Consider the following 16,170-nt stretch of genomic DNA (forward strand, 5'->3'; position numbering starts at 1 on the left):
CAATTTTAATAATTTGGTATAAGGGAACGCTCAATGACTAAATGTATTTTGTTTTTCAATATCATCATATAAAAAAGGCTTATTACAGTTCTGGCATTGGTTTATCTGTTTAAAACTATTGAGGAAGCAAAAAAATAAAGCTATGCTTAGCATGCTAGAATCATTTATTTATCTAAAGGAAACACATCAGATGCTAAATTCACTATTCATTAAAAAGCAAACAAACTCTGGTATGTATACTAAATTTTAAAATGGTAAAACATCAACAGTTTTTAGTTATTATTATTATTATTATTATAATGGATTATTGATGCTATGTCATTACTACACTCTTTGTATCGGCAATTCATTTATTAAGTGGGACAATTATGATTTTCAAATGCAATTCACAATTTTGTAGTATTTAGCTTTAATAATACATTCAGAAGTGTTTTTTCTGGTCTGTTTATTTTAACACAGCGAGAAACTCAGAGTGTGGGTGATGCTTTTCTCTGCCTTGTCTGCCTCCATCTTTATTGTTTTACCTCCTATATGGTTCTGAAGAGTTAATACCACTTTGAAGCATTGTTAGGTAAAATACATTCCTTGAGACCTTTGGTAAATAGTTTTTTTCCCCATTATGTTTCCCTTTAGTATTCCTATGACGGGATGGAGATTGACAGCCTCCCGGTGGAGCTAACAGTGGTGTGGAATGGGGATTTCAGCATTGACAATCCAGCTCTAAACAAAGGTAACGTTCAGCTTTTGTATTATGAGCAGTTTCCTTAGCAATATCACGTACCCACCTATAAGTATCACAGACGTAACCATTCTTTCTCTTTGTATGTAAGGGAATTAATCCATAATATATTTAAAATAATAAAGTTTTATCTTTGAAGAGAGCATACATCACAGTTTATATATTTATGGTTATGACTGTTCAGTTTCACTGTGTAGGTGAATGGGTAATAGTTAATTAACAACAGACGTATTGCAGTATTCACTATACACACATCAAAGTGCTGTGAGGAAATCACGTGTTTGACCGTGTTCCTTGGGGATATTCCTTCATTTTTATTTTTTCCATGCAGTTCACCTGTACAAGTGCGGTGCCAAGAGGCCAAGCTGTGGACTGTGCCTTAAGGCTGATCCAGACTTTGAATGTGGTTGGTGTTCAGGCGAAAACAAATGTACACTCAAACAGCACTGTCTACCTCCAGAAAACCCGTGGTTAGAGATCTCAGGGGCACACGGAAAGTGTGCAAATCCCAGAATAACCCAAGTAAGTATCTAGTATCAACAATATTTTTAGTATGTTGTCTTCTGCATTTGGCACCGAATGGGTTACATGTACTGGACTGATATCTTTTAAAATTCTTTCCAAGCCTCCAATTTTCCTTATGGTGTAACAACAATTATTTGTAAATACGACGGTACAAATGCACAGCTTATATCTCTATTTAATGATGATGCCAATTTCATGTGACTTGCCGGCATTACGTGATGACATCTATAAAGCAAAGTTATTCTTCATGCATGTGCAGATCAGCGCCTGAGTGTCTGCATAATACTTCATTCTCACAAATGGACATCCTTGAAGGCTTCTCTCTTCTTGTCATACAAGTAAGAGTCAGTTTTGGGTCTTGCAACAATCCCATAACAGAGCAGACTCATGAGTGGCAGTTTGCTTTGTTATTTTTAAGTTTTTTGGCATATTCCCTTTAGCTGAAGACAACACCAGACTAGATAGGTGAAATTGGCCCTTGAACTTTAAGGTAAGTAAATCAGAAGCGAGTGGCCGCACACAGCACTGTCACACACAACACTGTCACGCACACTGACAACACTTTCACATACACTGAAAGGTTAAATAGGAGGCGCTGCCAGGCACCGGCCCACTGTCCATCTCTGTCTCTCTCTCTCTCTTTATACTACACTTTCAGGGATTTCTAGAATTCATTCATTTAGAACTAGCTGGTTTCTAGAAGAAATATGCACCACAAAGTAAGGGGAGGGTGAAGAAGGGAAAGGAGCTATTTACTGCTGGCTGCATTTATATCCACATAAACTGAAATTAGAGGCCTATAAAATTGCCCTGATGCAAAATAGTACGTGAGGATGACAAGCAGAGCTGTAACATTATGCTACTGTTAGCAGCGGGTGTAAATTCTGACAGGTTGTTATGATTCCGCATGTTTATTTTCATATACAAGCAGCTCTGCAAATTTCGCAGCAAAGAAACGCCTGCTTCTTATTTTTTCCGGGAACTCCGTATTTGAACTGTTATCCGCTTCTCAATTAAAGTACTGGAAACCACATTTTAAGCTTCAATTTCTATTTCCATTCCCCACCTGCCATACTAATAATTGTAATTTAGTCTTACATAACATTGTTATACGTGCTGCCCTTATTCATCTCTACTGAGTCACTATACCTATGCTTATTACAATCAAATGTTTTTGCCTGAGGGGAACACAGAACAAAATTACTGGCATTGTACCAGTTCAGCTGAAAGAGCTCTTTGTATCGCCAAAGGTGAACTGATCTGTTTCATAGTGAACTTGCAGGTACTTTTGTCACATTTTTGAATTGTCGCAGCAGACCCAAGACATCCCAATGTGTCATATCAGTGACAATTCAGTGATGACATAATTATCAGTCGGCTGATTTATACATTCATTAAACTGAACTTGTATTAGTCTTCCAGTTGCAAGAATAAGTAGGAATAAAATGCTTCCTCTTTCCTTTTCTCATTTCACTCCTACAAACATAATAAACTAGAAAAATAGCACTTTAAAGTATTTTTAATGATAATCGCTGATCATTATGTGTTGTCATTCATAAATGCACATAGTATCCTGTTGTGCAGCCATATAGCGAATACTTTCCACAGAGAGTATTTTGTTACGATGCGAGTGCCCGACTTCCACTAATAATTAGGAAAATGAATGACAATTAATTTCTCTATCGGCATTGATTTGATATAATAGCACATCATTAATTTTATTATTGAGAATACCCAGCAAAAGCGTGAAAAATTGTTCACAATAAAATGAAGTAGGAGAATTTGGTATGTTTTATGGAATGTTTAATGTAACCAAAGCCCCATTCAGATAAATTAAATGCGAATCAAATTAGCTTATTAAATAATATATGATATTGGATATGCGTTCTACTTGTACATTAATACCATTACTAATGTAATTGTAACTCATATGCTACATTATCAGCAAACTAGCAAGGAATTAGCTTGGAACTATCTCTTAATTAACCAGTTAAATTTAGAAAGACCTTGTGCAGTGCTTGAGGACATTTTGGTAATATTCCGTTTTAAATGTCTCCATATCTCAGATTGTCATGCCCTGCAGTCGTATATTTTCCTTGTTAGTAGCATTTTCAGTTTAAAGTGGTAGACCAGACTCACCGGTGTATATGGCCTAGGCTGATTAGTACTGCATTAATCCAATCAAAGAGTAATTAGGGAGCCACAAGGATAAATATGTACAATACTTATGCATTAGGCTTTGCTCTGGTTGTATCTAATTCAAACCAACTAAAGCGAACTTATGAAAGTAGTAAAGTAAGTTTGGTTTATGAGCATGTGTTAATAAGGTATGGAAATCTTCTTATTGTGGCACTTCTGTGTAATACATATCTGTGTAGTATTTAACTTCCATTAATTTTAAATAATTGTAAAGTTGATTGAATTCAATACACCTTTATAAAAAGATATTTCAAAGAATAGAGCAAAACATTACAGTAAAGCTGCAGACATATTGTGAAAAGATAACCATAACCTTTGAGTATTTAGGCCATCAAGGATGGGCTTGAAGGAACCTCTTATGGTCATTTCTTGATCATGTCTTAGGACAGAGAGTTTGTCCATTTTTTTATTATGTGATATATATGCCATGGTTTGGTGGTCAAAATTCTTTATCAAGAAATTCCAGTTGAGAACATCTATTGGGACTGTAGAGCAGTGGACATATTTGTTTATAGCTGCACATTTATTTTTTCCATCTATATATATATATATATATATATATATATCTATATTTCTTTTTCTAGATCATACCTGTGACGGGCCCCCGAGAAGGAGGGACAAAAGTAACTATACGAGGAGAAAATTTGGGCTTGGAATTTTGGGAAATTAAAAATGATGTTAAAGTGGCAGAAGTTAAGTGCACGCCTATAGTAGAAGAATATATTCCCGCAGAACAGTAAGTGATTGCTGATATTGAGTATGCCCTACGTTCAGTTGCACATCTGAGAAATCTGCCATTTCACCTGAATAACCAAATTCTACAGGTTCACTGAACAGCTGATAATAGCTCGATAATGAAAGCCCATCATTTAGTGTAAAACTTCCATCTAGTATGCTGTGTGTCAAAAGCTGAAATCTTTTTTTTTTTTGTTCTTCAAAAATAAATCTCAACAAAGTTAATATCCATAGCCCATGCTGAAGTCAATCAAGGTAACATAATTTTTCAGTATAGCTGTAAAGGGTGGTAAGGGTAGAAAAACTAGCCTGTGTAGATCCCTGAATGATCATTGGAAATTGTACACTAACTCAAATCAGCTATACTATATGAAGCAGGTTACCGTCATACCACCGAACTTCCAAGGGCAAGCTACCAAGATCTCTCCCTTTTCTGGGATTGTGGCTTTGTGAGGGGCTGCTTTGTGAGGGGCTGCTCATAGGAATGGGGCTCAACAGTATTAAGTAGGAGAAAAAGTGGACAGGGAGTGAGCGTGACTAAACGCCAAGCCCCCTGCCCTGAGAAAATGAGAAGTGATCCTGGAGAAATTAGTTCAAACCTTTAGAGTTGTCAGGTATAGATACTGTGCATTTGTGTTTTGTGAACATCCCAGCATATAGTGTCATCCCTATACCAAATTCTTATTCATTAATGTTCTGCACTAACTACTTTAGTGCGCTTTGGTTGTTCGTGTACATAAAATAAGTTTACTTCTAAAGTGCTTTTCTTTTTCCAAACAAAATACTATCTTTTTTACTAAGTGACAACAAGATTGCCTGCCCATGCCTACAGAAAATAGCAACGTAATTTAAAATACTTTACATTAAGTGGACCTGACACCAACCATCATTTTAGAGCGAATGATACAGCAATTAGAACCTGTTGTGTGAACATTTTTAAATGTTTCCAACAGTGTTTAATTTATTATTTTCCATAATGTATTTTAGAGTAGTATGATTGCATGCTGTTTCTGTGATTCAACGATATTTTAATAAAAATGAAGGTGTTTAAGAGTAACCAGCTATGCTTATGGCCCTTGGCTTTAATATATAACACTTAAAAATGCACTACTAGCTTAGATTTCTAGGAATATGGTGTTAATTGAACACATGCATTACAATTCAAAGGATAAAGATTCAAATTCATCTTTTTTTACTTTTGCATATTTTTGGTAGTTTTCTCACGTTCTCAACTTCAAAATAAATATTGTTTATATTTTAAACACTTTCTATAACCTTGTAGGTAAATTATAATGGTCGAGTGTGTATGCGACATTATCTAATTTCAGCTCTGCCTGTCCTTTTTCCTTTTTACCATCTCTCTGTTGTGCCATCATTTTTTTGTATTCAATATACTGTTATAAAGCTATTTCATTATAATTCTCAGCGTGACATCTGGTTCCACCAAAGGCATAGCCAAAACATTTCATGCAAACGTTACTTATTTTCCCATGATCCCCGAATGATGGTTGCTTTGGAATTGAGTCTTCAGCCGATACAGCGAATTGTAATGTGTTTCACATTTTCTAGCAGACTGCACATGAGCCTCTAGCATTAAATCACTATTTACATATGTGTAGTTTCTAGATAAAGCTCTTATCGTAATATCAAGATGGCAGCTCCCACACAACCACATAACAAGAAATAAATGACTTTTTTTTATACTTACAAATGAAAAGGATAGAATATGTTGCATTTCTCTATAAGAACTATGAATGATGAACATAACAGTAATGCATTTATAAATTGAAACTGTCCTACAGGATTGTTTGTGAAATTGGGGATGCCAAGCCCAGCCAGCATGCAGGATTTGTGGATGTGTGTGTGGGAGACTGCAGACCTCGATACATGGCAAGATCCTCACTGCTTTACTATTTTGTGGTAAGTACATGAATTACAGCTTAGAGTTTACCATTTACATAAATAGAAATCCATGAACAGCCTTTAGTATGGCTCCCACTTCTGAAGTCTGCTGCCCCAACACAAGCATCAAGATTAAGGTTTTTACCCATGACTTACAGGTCCTCATGCATGCACATTATGGGCAAATTATGGCTATCAATGAAATATTCAATATAGATTTTAAAATTCTTGGACAAAATACCCTTACATAAACATGCTTATTATAATTTAAGATTGTAATGACAGCCAGCTCTTTAATACAGTGGGATTGTTAACAGACACGGTTGTCAAGCCATTGGACACTTTCATGGTTGTGAATAGTGGTGCAAACTTTAATTCCATGTCTAAAGCTTGGTAACACAAATAAGGAATTCCATTCATATCATGAAAACCAGAATAATTCTAAATGCAGCTTACTATATTCATACTACATAATATATCAAACCGTGTCTTTCTTCTCCCTTTTTCATCTGTCTGTGCAAGTAAGGTTCCATTTATTCTGGCATGTGGACTTCTTCAGGAACGTGACTTGGGCAAATTTCCTCAAAGTGTCCATACCCCAAATACAATTTCCCACTAACCTGAGTAAAAGGTATATGCGTTTTGGATGCCCCGAGTACTTTGTCATGGTCACTGGCCTTTAGAAGGTGCATGTACATAGAAAATTAAGCCAATGCCTTTGTGACTGAGGCCAAACTGAATTGCACAATAACTCTTTTCAGGAGTATGAACTATAAGTTATTGCTTTTTCGCTCCTTAGGAATCTCAAGAGCATCTGCGAAAAGTGTTAAAGTCTATTTTTTTGTGCATCTTTATAGTTCATCATGTCTATTGTTGCAACAACTTAATCCGGAAGTGTTTCTAAGTGTTCATTAACACTAAATTGCATTGCAATGCCTGTGGGAAACGCATGCAAGATCCGCACAAGGATCTAATGAGTTTGTAATGATGGAACATTTGAAGTGAAGTGTTACTGAAAATTGACTGCATTGCACACTTTCCTTAATTATTTCATCTGAAAAGGGCACATTAGGAAAGAGAGTTTATCTCTCAGAGAATTTCCCTCTGCCTCTTCATAGTGATGGATAATGTGACTTGATTTGAGTAATTCTTTTCCTCTTGAATGGCACATAGCAAGAGCTGGATTAACACAAAATTGTCACGCAGAGCTCAGCAAAGTTTTTGTGCACACAATTTGGAATGAGTGCACCAGAAATTAGTAGGTTACCTTGCCTGTATGGAGTAATGCAAGATGGGCTTTGAGTATTTTATTGCAGAATGCAAAAAAAAATAAAAAATAATAATAAAAATAATAACCATAACTAAACAAATAGGTGAAACAAAATAAATATCATAAAGTGCACTTTGCATATTGAATGTATATGAGGACAAAAATGTAGCTTAAATATTTTACAAATGCTCTCGTAGTCATACCTATATATATGTGTTTTTTCTTGATGGTTTATTTGTATGTGGAAGCTTTCAGTGTCTCCACATACATGCAGTGCTGGCAAGGGGCAACTACAAAAACTTTCATATGCATTGGACTGTATATACAGCCATAACATTATGACCACTGGCAGGTGAAGAGAATAACTGATAATCTTGTTATCATGGCACACCTTCAGAGGTTTAGTGGAGTCCAGGCCTTGAGGGGTTTGGGCTGTTCCGGTGGCAAAAGGGGGTCCTACACAATATTAAGCAGGTGGTCATAATGTTAGGACTGATCGTTGTGTATATACGGTATATATATATATATATATACACACACACACACACACACATTGTATGTTCCCAGTCCTATTTAACAAGAGAAAAATGAATACCATTTCTGACAATTTAATGGAGCTGCATATGGAACCATAAATGACACCTAGGGGTGATTTCTCATTATCTCTGATTATTACAGGTTAGCCTTAACTAGTAATGAAACATTGATTCCGCTTCGGTAATAAACATTGACCTTCAATCTATGCATTGTTTGACACACAATGATATTTGCTCAATATTAACCACAAAGCCAGAACTGCAGCATTTTGTGAGTAGCAATAAATATGATCAATACGGCTAGGATAAGCTTTTATAATGCTCTGCAAAGGTGCTGTTTTAGTTAGACAAAATTCACTACACTCTTTGGCATGACAAAAAAAAAAATATATATTCATTTGTGATCCTATTGCAAATCCAAAATAAAACATTCATAACTGCTTTTCTGAATTATTGATATTTCATTGAATCTTTTATATGCTTCATAATAATGTAGATTATATTACAATGAAGGTTTTTCTTTATTTAGAGAAGGGGAGGCAAACATACTAGAAGGTTCAGTTCATGGCGATGTATTATCAGATATTGGTCTAGACTGGAGGAACATGCTGAGAGATATTATGGCACTGAGTAATAGTAATAATAGTAATAGTAATAGGAGTACATACAATGAATTATGTTCTTGGAGTGGAGGCTCTGTTGCAAATTTTGCAAATTTTGTTCTGTAGCATCAGAAACATTGTTCCTGTTACCATTGAGAGCCCAAACTTTTACTAGAAATAATCCTTTAATCGTGTAAAAAATGTAAACCTTCAGAGGCATGAAAAACATAACATATCTTTTGTCTAAGTGGAACAGCACCTTAAAATAATAATGTTGCATTTGATTAAATAACACCTGGTTATGATATATTAACACTTTTTATAAATCAGTTTTAAAGTCCTATATTGTGTTTTCGTAGAATAATTATTGGAATATTGCAGCATATTGTCTCTAAGCAATTTTGTAGATTTTGAGATCAAAATCTGATGCAGTGGGAATTCCAAGGGAGTTGGGTAGAGAAGTGTCACAGTGAACATATTATGGCATATTACATATATTTTACAAATATATGCAGTTATTAACTTATTACGAAGGTGAGCAACGCCTGCACAGCTCTGAGGCCATCATTTTACAGAAGAAGCATATTGCATGCAGTGGGGTAACCCCATATCAAAACCAATTGAAAAATATAGTTGATTTAATACAGTAATTCAATGAAGTATTTGGAATGTGCTCTTAAACTAAGCTAGTCATTTGAATGCAAACACTCTCTTCAGATCCTATGATTTTTTTCCATTAAAATGCTAATTAAAGTATACACTCCACACCTAAGAAATATGTAGTTAAAAAAGGGTTCTTCATTTTGTATTATTGGGAACCTCATTATTAGACTATAGTCATGTGGCAAATCCAAGTTTAATCCAAGGTTAGTTCAAGTTTAAATATTATCAAGGGTAATTTTTTTTAGATTACATATGGGGAAAGCTAGTTTAGGGGATTTTTACATAATACATTTGGAACAAATCTTTATTAAACTACATGACAGCTAGATGCTTACTCCTCCCCTTGTAAGTGGAATTCCATACCTTGTACCATTAAAATCACCAACCACCTCTCTTCAAGAGTGCCAGATGTTTCTTAAATAGCCATCTATTGAATTGAATTGAACCCTTTGCCCTTCCAACTCCTAGAAATATGAGCATGCACATATATCCTTTCGAGGCTTATGTTTTGTCAGTATGTTTCCATACCTTTATGAATGAGCTGATTACTGTGGCAACCAAATAGTTTGAATTGTGCCCATCATGAAAAAAGTTTGTTTAGTCACCTTTATTCAAGCAGGTATTTCACTTTGTGATATACCAGGGAGAAAAGCTGCAACTGGGTTACCAGTTGGGATACCAACAAAACAAATAAAGGAGCTACAGGTTGTGTGAATTTATTAATTTACACCGAGATGGGTGTAAAAACTGTGAGACTCGGAATATATGCCTACCCGTCTCCATGCATGCTGACAAATCCAGCTTAGTGATAAATGTACCGTATGTTGCTTCTCTGTAATAATAAACATATCAAACCAATTAATTACAGGCTACTATCTAATTCCCGATAAGCTTAAATATCCAATTAGGGTGTTTGGAAAAGGAAGAGGTTCATCATTGTTAATCTCTCCTAGAGAGTTTGGAACTTCCTCTGTACCTATTTTGAATGTTGCTACGTGAACATTCTGCTAAGAAAGGAATACATCCACATAAAAATAAACTGGAGGAGTCAACATGGCAGCAATGATTTCTGAACATTGTAATTTATATTCCTTTTCAATAAACATATCTTTTCTACAGACACTGGCTCTTTCGAGACTAGAGCCTGCCCAGGGTCCTGTATCAGGAGGCACACAAGTAACCATCACTGGGACAAACTTAAATGCAGGCAGCAGTGTCAAAATTATGTTTGGACGCCAGCCTTGCATATTTGACAGGTATGGGTTTTCTTTTGTTTTCTAGGTATTTTATAAACCTAAACGTTGTATTGTATGCAGACTTTGCCGCCGCTAGTATATGTCTTCTTACAATGATGTGTCCTAGCTTCTTATATTGGCTGTTCTACTTTTTATTTGTTCTACGATTGGAAGAGTAACAATTATGCACCATGTGGTTTTCAGTCCCTCAGTTAGGCTTGATTTCTTATCCTTAGCTACTCTCTATCATATTAACGGGACAAAGAGTGGTGGTTTAGTATAAGTCCTTTCCTGGCAATGCTTAACATGCTCCTCCCACTTTTTATTTTATTCTAAACATACAGTAGCAAGCATTCTTTCTTCTGGTATTTTGGATTTAAATCCAGTCCTATGTCAAAATCACTGTACATCAAGGACATGGGATAAGACATGGAAGTTGATTAACTTGTGCCTGCTTTGTTTTTTGTAAGGTAATTTTAGCTTGGTTCAGGGCTTTAAACAAATGTATCAATTTTAGACCAGGAATAACTTCACCCATTATTCTTTGTGCTTTGACTTGGATCATCTATATTATTAAAAATAGAAGGTAGCATCTTGACTGTGCAACAATTTCAATACACTTTTAATGGGAATTGTTCACAGCTCAAAATAGTTTCCACAGTAATTATTCTACGCTTATAAGCCATAGACATGTTGGTACTGAAAAGGAACAGTCTATGTTGGGTTTGGTTTCTTTTCACCACTAGGTAAATTTAAGCCCATATTTTTAAAAAAAAATCTTTCTAAAAACACTCTGCTTTCTTAATATCTCATAAATCATGTAGATACAGTAAACAGATTAGATTTTATTCTGCTGGCCTATTAATATTGCAGTATTTTTTTAAATGCAAGTTTTCACCATTTGTAATATTTTTTTTTATGCATTGCATTGTCAGGAGAACAGCGAGTGAGATATTCTGTAACACCACAGCTTCCCTTGAAGGCTTGGAGAAGGTAAAGGTGACTGTACAGATCGACAAAGCCAAAATTCCACAGGAGCTACAGTTTGAATATGTGGAGGATCCAAAAATTATCAAAATTGAACCAGAATGGAGCATCATGAGGTACGAGAAACTAGCCCCTTGTTTGCCCGTTCATTAAGGAATGCAATTATCTAATGTCTTATCTGCACTCTAATCTGTTCTTCCCCCTTTATCCCTCAGTCAAGCTTCTTCTCTCCCTGTTTTCCTTTATGCTTTTACGTTCAATGCATTTCAATAAATTCTTACCTGACAGTGTTGTACGTCTATTCCCTGTTTGACCTTTTACAATCTCTGATCTTATCTGCTCTATTTTTTATTTGACTTCTCCTGCTTTTCTCACAATTTTCTTCATTTTTCACTGCCATTTTCTGTTTATGTGCACATACACTTTGGAGAACATTTCTACAAGACCTTTCAAGAAATGTTTTTCTGCAAACAATGTCAAATTACATGTTACGTAGACTGGAGATACATTTTGCATTGTCTTACCTCTCCTCAGAAGACACTGAAAAATTGTAGCCATTTAACAAACGTATCTATTAGTTAATATTTAGTTCAGCAGTTTATATAAATGCAAAGTAATGTTCTACATTATACTGTTTTTGTCTATCGGCACAGATTTTGTCTTTCCTAGACAGCAGTTGCTGAGCTAGGATTGCTTAAAATACTGTCCTAAATGTTGATTCCTTCGGCAAGTTTAGTTCAGAAAGAACTTTTATAATGCAGGTTCTATGATGTTTCACATAGTTTGTTTGTAGCATCTCCCTTTGTACCTGTCAGTTCCCTTCCTTATAAACCTAAACAAACTAAAAGGGACGTTTTGCGTTCATTCCAAGGCAAAGATCTAAGCAGAGTAAAAAGTCACTTAAAAGAGCTGACACCTCTACAAATCCTTCCAATTAGTATCTCCTGCACAAGCAATATTCTATGAATGCTGGGATTTGCTATATAGAGAAAATGAAGGCCATTTTATGACTGCTATAAAGACTCAGCTTGCCTTGGCCCAATTACAGCTCAGGAGGGTATCCATGTGGAATGCCACGCGTAGCTGGGGGATATAAGATGCATGCTTTACATAATTTATAAATAACACCGTGAAAAATAAAACCAAAATTACGTGCTCATATGGTGAAAATGAAATATAAGTAATACTTCCCTGATTCAGACCGCAGCACCCAAATGACACTTTCCTCCAAGTGTTAAAATATAAAGCAAACGAAATTTAAATGGGGCGCAGGTACATGTAAAGGGAAAAAAATAATAATATAGTGTAGATAGTTTGCTCAATGTGAAGCTTAAGTGATATAATGCACTCACAAATCAAAGAAGTGATTCCGACCCATCAATAAGGACTGTATACAATCTTTAATATTCTTCTTGAGAAAATCTAAAAAAACAAGCTTCAATGGTGCAGTATTCCAAGATCAGGTACAAATAAATGGAAAAAATGCACTCACAATTGTATATGCACTGAAAAGTGCATATATAGGCGTAGAAGTCCACCAGAGTGTGGGGTGTAGCAATCTCCAATTGAATGTTTCAACGCGTTTCACCCGTAGGCTTCTTCAGGAAATCAATTGAGAAAGGTATCCGTAAAAATCAACGAAAATTCAACAATCCGTAAGTCTTACGGATTGTTGAATTTTCGTTGATTTTTTACTCTGGTGGACTTCTACGCCTATATATGCACTTTTCAGTGCATATACAATTGTGAGTGCATTTTTTCCATTTATTTGTACCTGATCTTGGAATACTGCACCATTGAAGCTTGTTTTTTTAGATTTTCTCAAGAAGAATATTAAAGATTGTATACAGTCCTTATTGATGGGTCGGAATCACTTCTTTGATTTGTGAGTGCATTATATCACTTAAGCTTCACATTGAGCAAACTATCTACACTATATTATTATTTTTTTCCCTTTACATGTACCTGCGCCCCATTTAAATTTCGTTTGCTTTACATAATTTATACCAGATTTCTCTATTATTTTTTTTATAAAAATGTTCTTTATATTACTGTTATCTTTTTTTACTGGTTCATGCCGCATAATATTTAAATGTCTGTATACCTACAGAAAATATTGGGTACCCTATAACAGCAATAACAGTAGTAATAATGCACTGTAAGTCATTGAAAGGTTATTAAGATCTGCTGCTCAAATTAATTAAGAATTAATGAATTATATATATTTTTTTTTTATGAAAAGATAAATGATATTCAGTAATGATAATTCTTTGCACAATCACGGGTACTCTAATGAACGTATAGTTGTGATGTTTGGGAAAGCAGGACACAGATTGTTAAAGGGAATTGTTAAAATAGTATCAAAATGAAAACAGAAATATCTAATGTATGAACACTTTGCATTTATGTTTATAAAGACAACCAATGAAAAAATGTTCACCAAAAGGTGTAAACATCAAGGATGTCTTTGGGAAAAAAATATCACTAATAGTGACAGCATTTTGAGTGAGGGGTTTATAACTAAATTAACCCTTTTAGGGTGGATGCCAAATAAGCTATTTGGTACTAACAATATAACTCATATCCTTCCTTTAAAAGAGCGATTTGATTTACAACAGGAATGAATTAACCCTGCAACTTTAAAGGTTTTAAGTATGTATAGCCAAACTTTTTAATTCATTATATTAATGCCGGTATATTTTTCAAAGTAGTACTTAACCACTGCATGAGTGCATTAAAATCAGAACTCAAACAAGACAATATAACCAATCAAAGTAAAATCTGCTCATACTACCCTGTAGTTCTTTATTGAGACACAAAGTAAGTCTATATTCATTGTTAATTTAACTTCACCTTTAAGAAAACATATATAAAATACTTTTAAAAGAATGGGTGCGATGTCCTCTAAGCATGTTATGTTGTATGCAAGGGTATAGTTAGCTCAAATAACAGGCCTTGATGTCTGCTCACCTCTTGGTGCCGTGTGGTCTTTTTTTAAAGAATGAAGAACTAAGGAAAATAGCAGCTGCATCCCATCTATATGTTGTGCCATTCTGAGAAAATAAGTGCTTAATCCTACTATTGGGATTCTGTGAATATGTTTAATTCAATAGAGATGATTTTGGATTAATAAACTAAGTCCAAATGTATAGGTGAAAACTTTATTTCGGTCTTTGTATAGTCTATGTTTTTCTACCAATATTAAGTTGTGTCTGCTTCAGTCAGTGTCACTTATAAATATTACCGGTATATATATATTTTTTTACACTTTTGTAGTGGGAACACACCAATATCAGTTTGGGGAACTAACTTGGACATCATAAGAAATCCTCGAATAAGGGCCAGGCTGGGTGGAAAAGAACATGTTAATGTAAGTAACCATAGCTGTTTTGTCTCAATTACAATATTTTACTGCACATTAAAACATTTTGCTCTGTTTTTGCTAAAATCAATGTATAGAGTCTGGATTAACACACTATGCACTAAAGTATGAGAGTTGAAAGTTTACGAACTTTCATTTAAAAATAAATTCATATGTGTTTACTTTGATACTCGAGCTCCCATATGTTTTTGATTTTGCTTTAAGATCATAAAGTTTATGTTTAATTTGAAATCTTCAGCAGGTCAAAGTTTTTAAGGGCAACTGTTTAAGGGCAACTGGCTTTATTTAAGATTAATAATGAAAACGCTGTTACTCAAAACATGTACATTCTTAGTATATCATGTTGAAATAGAGCTTTAAACTAGACACTGTTGTGAAGTTGCTTATTCTGAAATCCCTCTGAAAGATCACAGTCAAAGTATGGAAGGCCATTAAAGCTCTTTGGATATCACATGTAGCTCATCATCCTCTTGACATGTGCACCAAATTACTTTATGGTCAGACTGATTTGTGTGAAATTGATTTCAGCATATCGGTCACCACCACTGAAATAACCACCCTGTGAGTATTATAGGGATAGATATAGAAGTGATTAAAATTGAATCTGAGGATTTACAAAAGAATGGTATCCCACGAATATGTCTGGATTTGCTTCAACAACAAATAAAGACCTACATTAACATAAGAAAATAACACAATGAAAAACAAAGCTCTGATGATCACATTGACATGCTGAAGTACATGGGCTTCATGTCAAATGATGTCACTATACCGCAGGAACACACTCTTATAGAATTTTAGCAACATTTAACAGGGGAATTTAAATGTTTATGACAGAATTTATTATGATATAAATCATTTGTCTACATCAGACCCACCTAGCAAATACTTGCTCATAATTAACCAAAATGTGTTGACATACATGGCTACAATCATAGGGATAGTCCCAATGACACTTTAAACAGGCTGAAAGGGAGTAGAGAGTGGGGTAGGCAGGAGTGTGTGTTTGTGGAGAGTGGGTGAGACCTGAGTGAGGAGCGGACATGGTTAAACCCTGTTACCCTACGAGGAGTATGAAAAGACTAACCTGCAGCCCCAGAGAAGGAGCTCATTCCAATTGAAAATAGGTGGGTTCCTAGTTATGCTACTATTTAATTGTTTACTTAAGCAAATCCAACATGAAAAACTTACAGAAATCTTTTTATTATAGTAACTGTGCCTTTTAGTAACACATAGTTCTAGTCTGATAGAAGACTATCTCAATTGAATATTCAAGAATGAAACAGGTTGATGAATGGACAGAAAGTTAAGTTAACAAGATGTCCTCTGTCATTTACTGTTTTTCCCCGTGCAAATCCATAGAGAGATTCTGTAGAAGTTCCCCCATGCATTTCC

General features: G+C 34.9%; 1 protein-coding gene across 1 annotated transcript in view; it reads left to right on the forward strand.

The window, feature by feature from the left end:
• Positions 1 to 16,170, forward strand: part of LOC149298764 (plexin-A4-like) — a 286,899-nt gene that overhangs the window by 224,664 nt on the left and 46,065 nt on the right. The window contains exons 10-16 of the mRNA XM_089487082.1: positions 634 to 730; positions 1,071 to 1,261; positions 4,048 to 4,199; positions 6,001 to 6,118; positions 10,291 to 10,427; positions 11,342 to 11,509; positions 14,670 to 14,763. Coding sequence (XP_089343208.1) covers positions 634 to 730; positions 1,071 to 1,261; positions 4,048 to 4,199; positions 6,001 to 6,118; positions 10,291 to 10,427; positions 11,342 to 11,509; positions 14,670 to 14,763 — 957 coding nt within the window. The remainder of the gene's footprint in view (positions 1 to 633; positions 731 to 1,070; positions 1,262 to 4,047; positions 4,200 to 6,000; positions 6,119 to 10,290; positions 10,428 to 11,341; positions 11,510 to 14,669; positions 14,764 to 16,170) is intronic.

Source organism: Sceloporus occidentalis, unplaced genomic scaffold (assembly GCF_023333645.1).
Source record: "Sceloporus occidentalis isolate IW3139 unplaced genomic scaffold, rSceOcc1.0.p SCAF_31, whole genome shotgun sequence".
Lineage (NCBI taxonomy): Eukaryota > Metazoa > Chordata > Lepidosauria > Squamata > Phrynosomatidae > Sceloporus > Sceloporus occidentalis.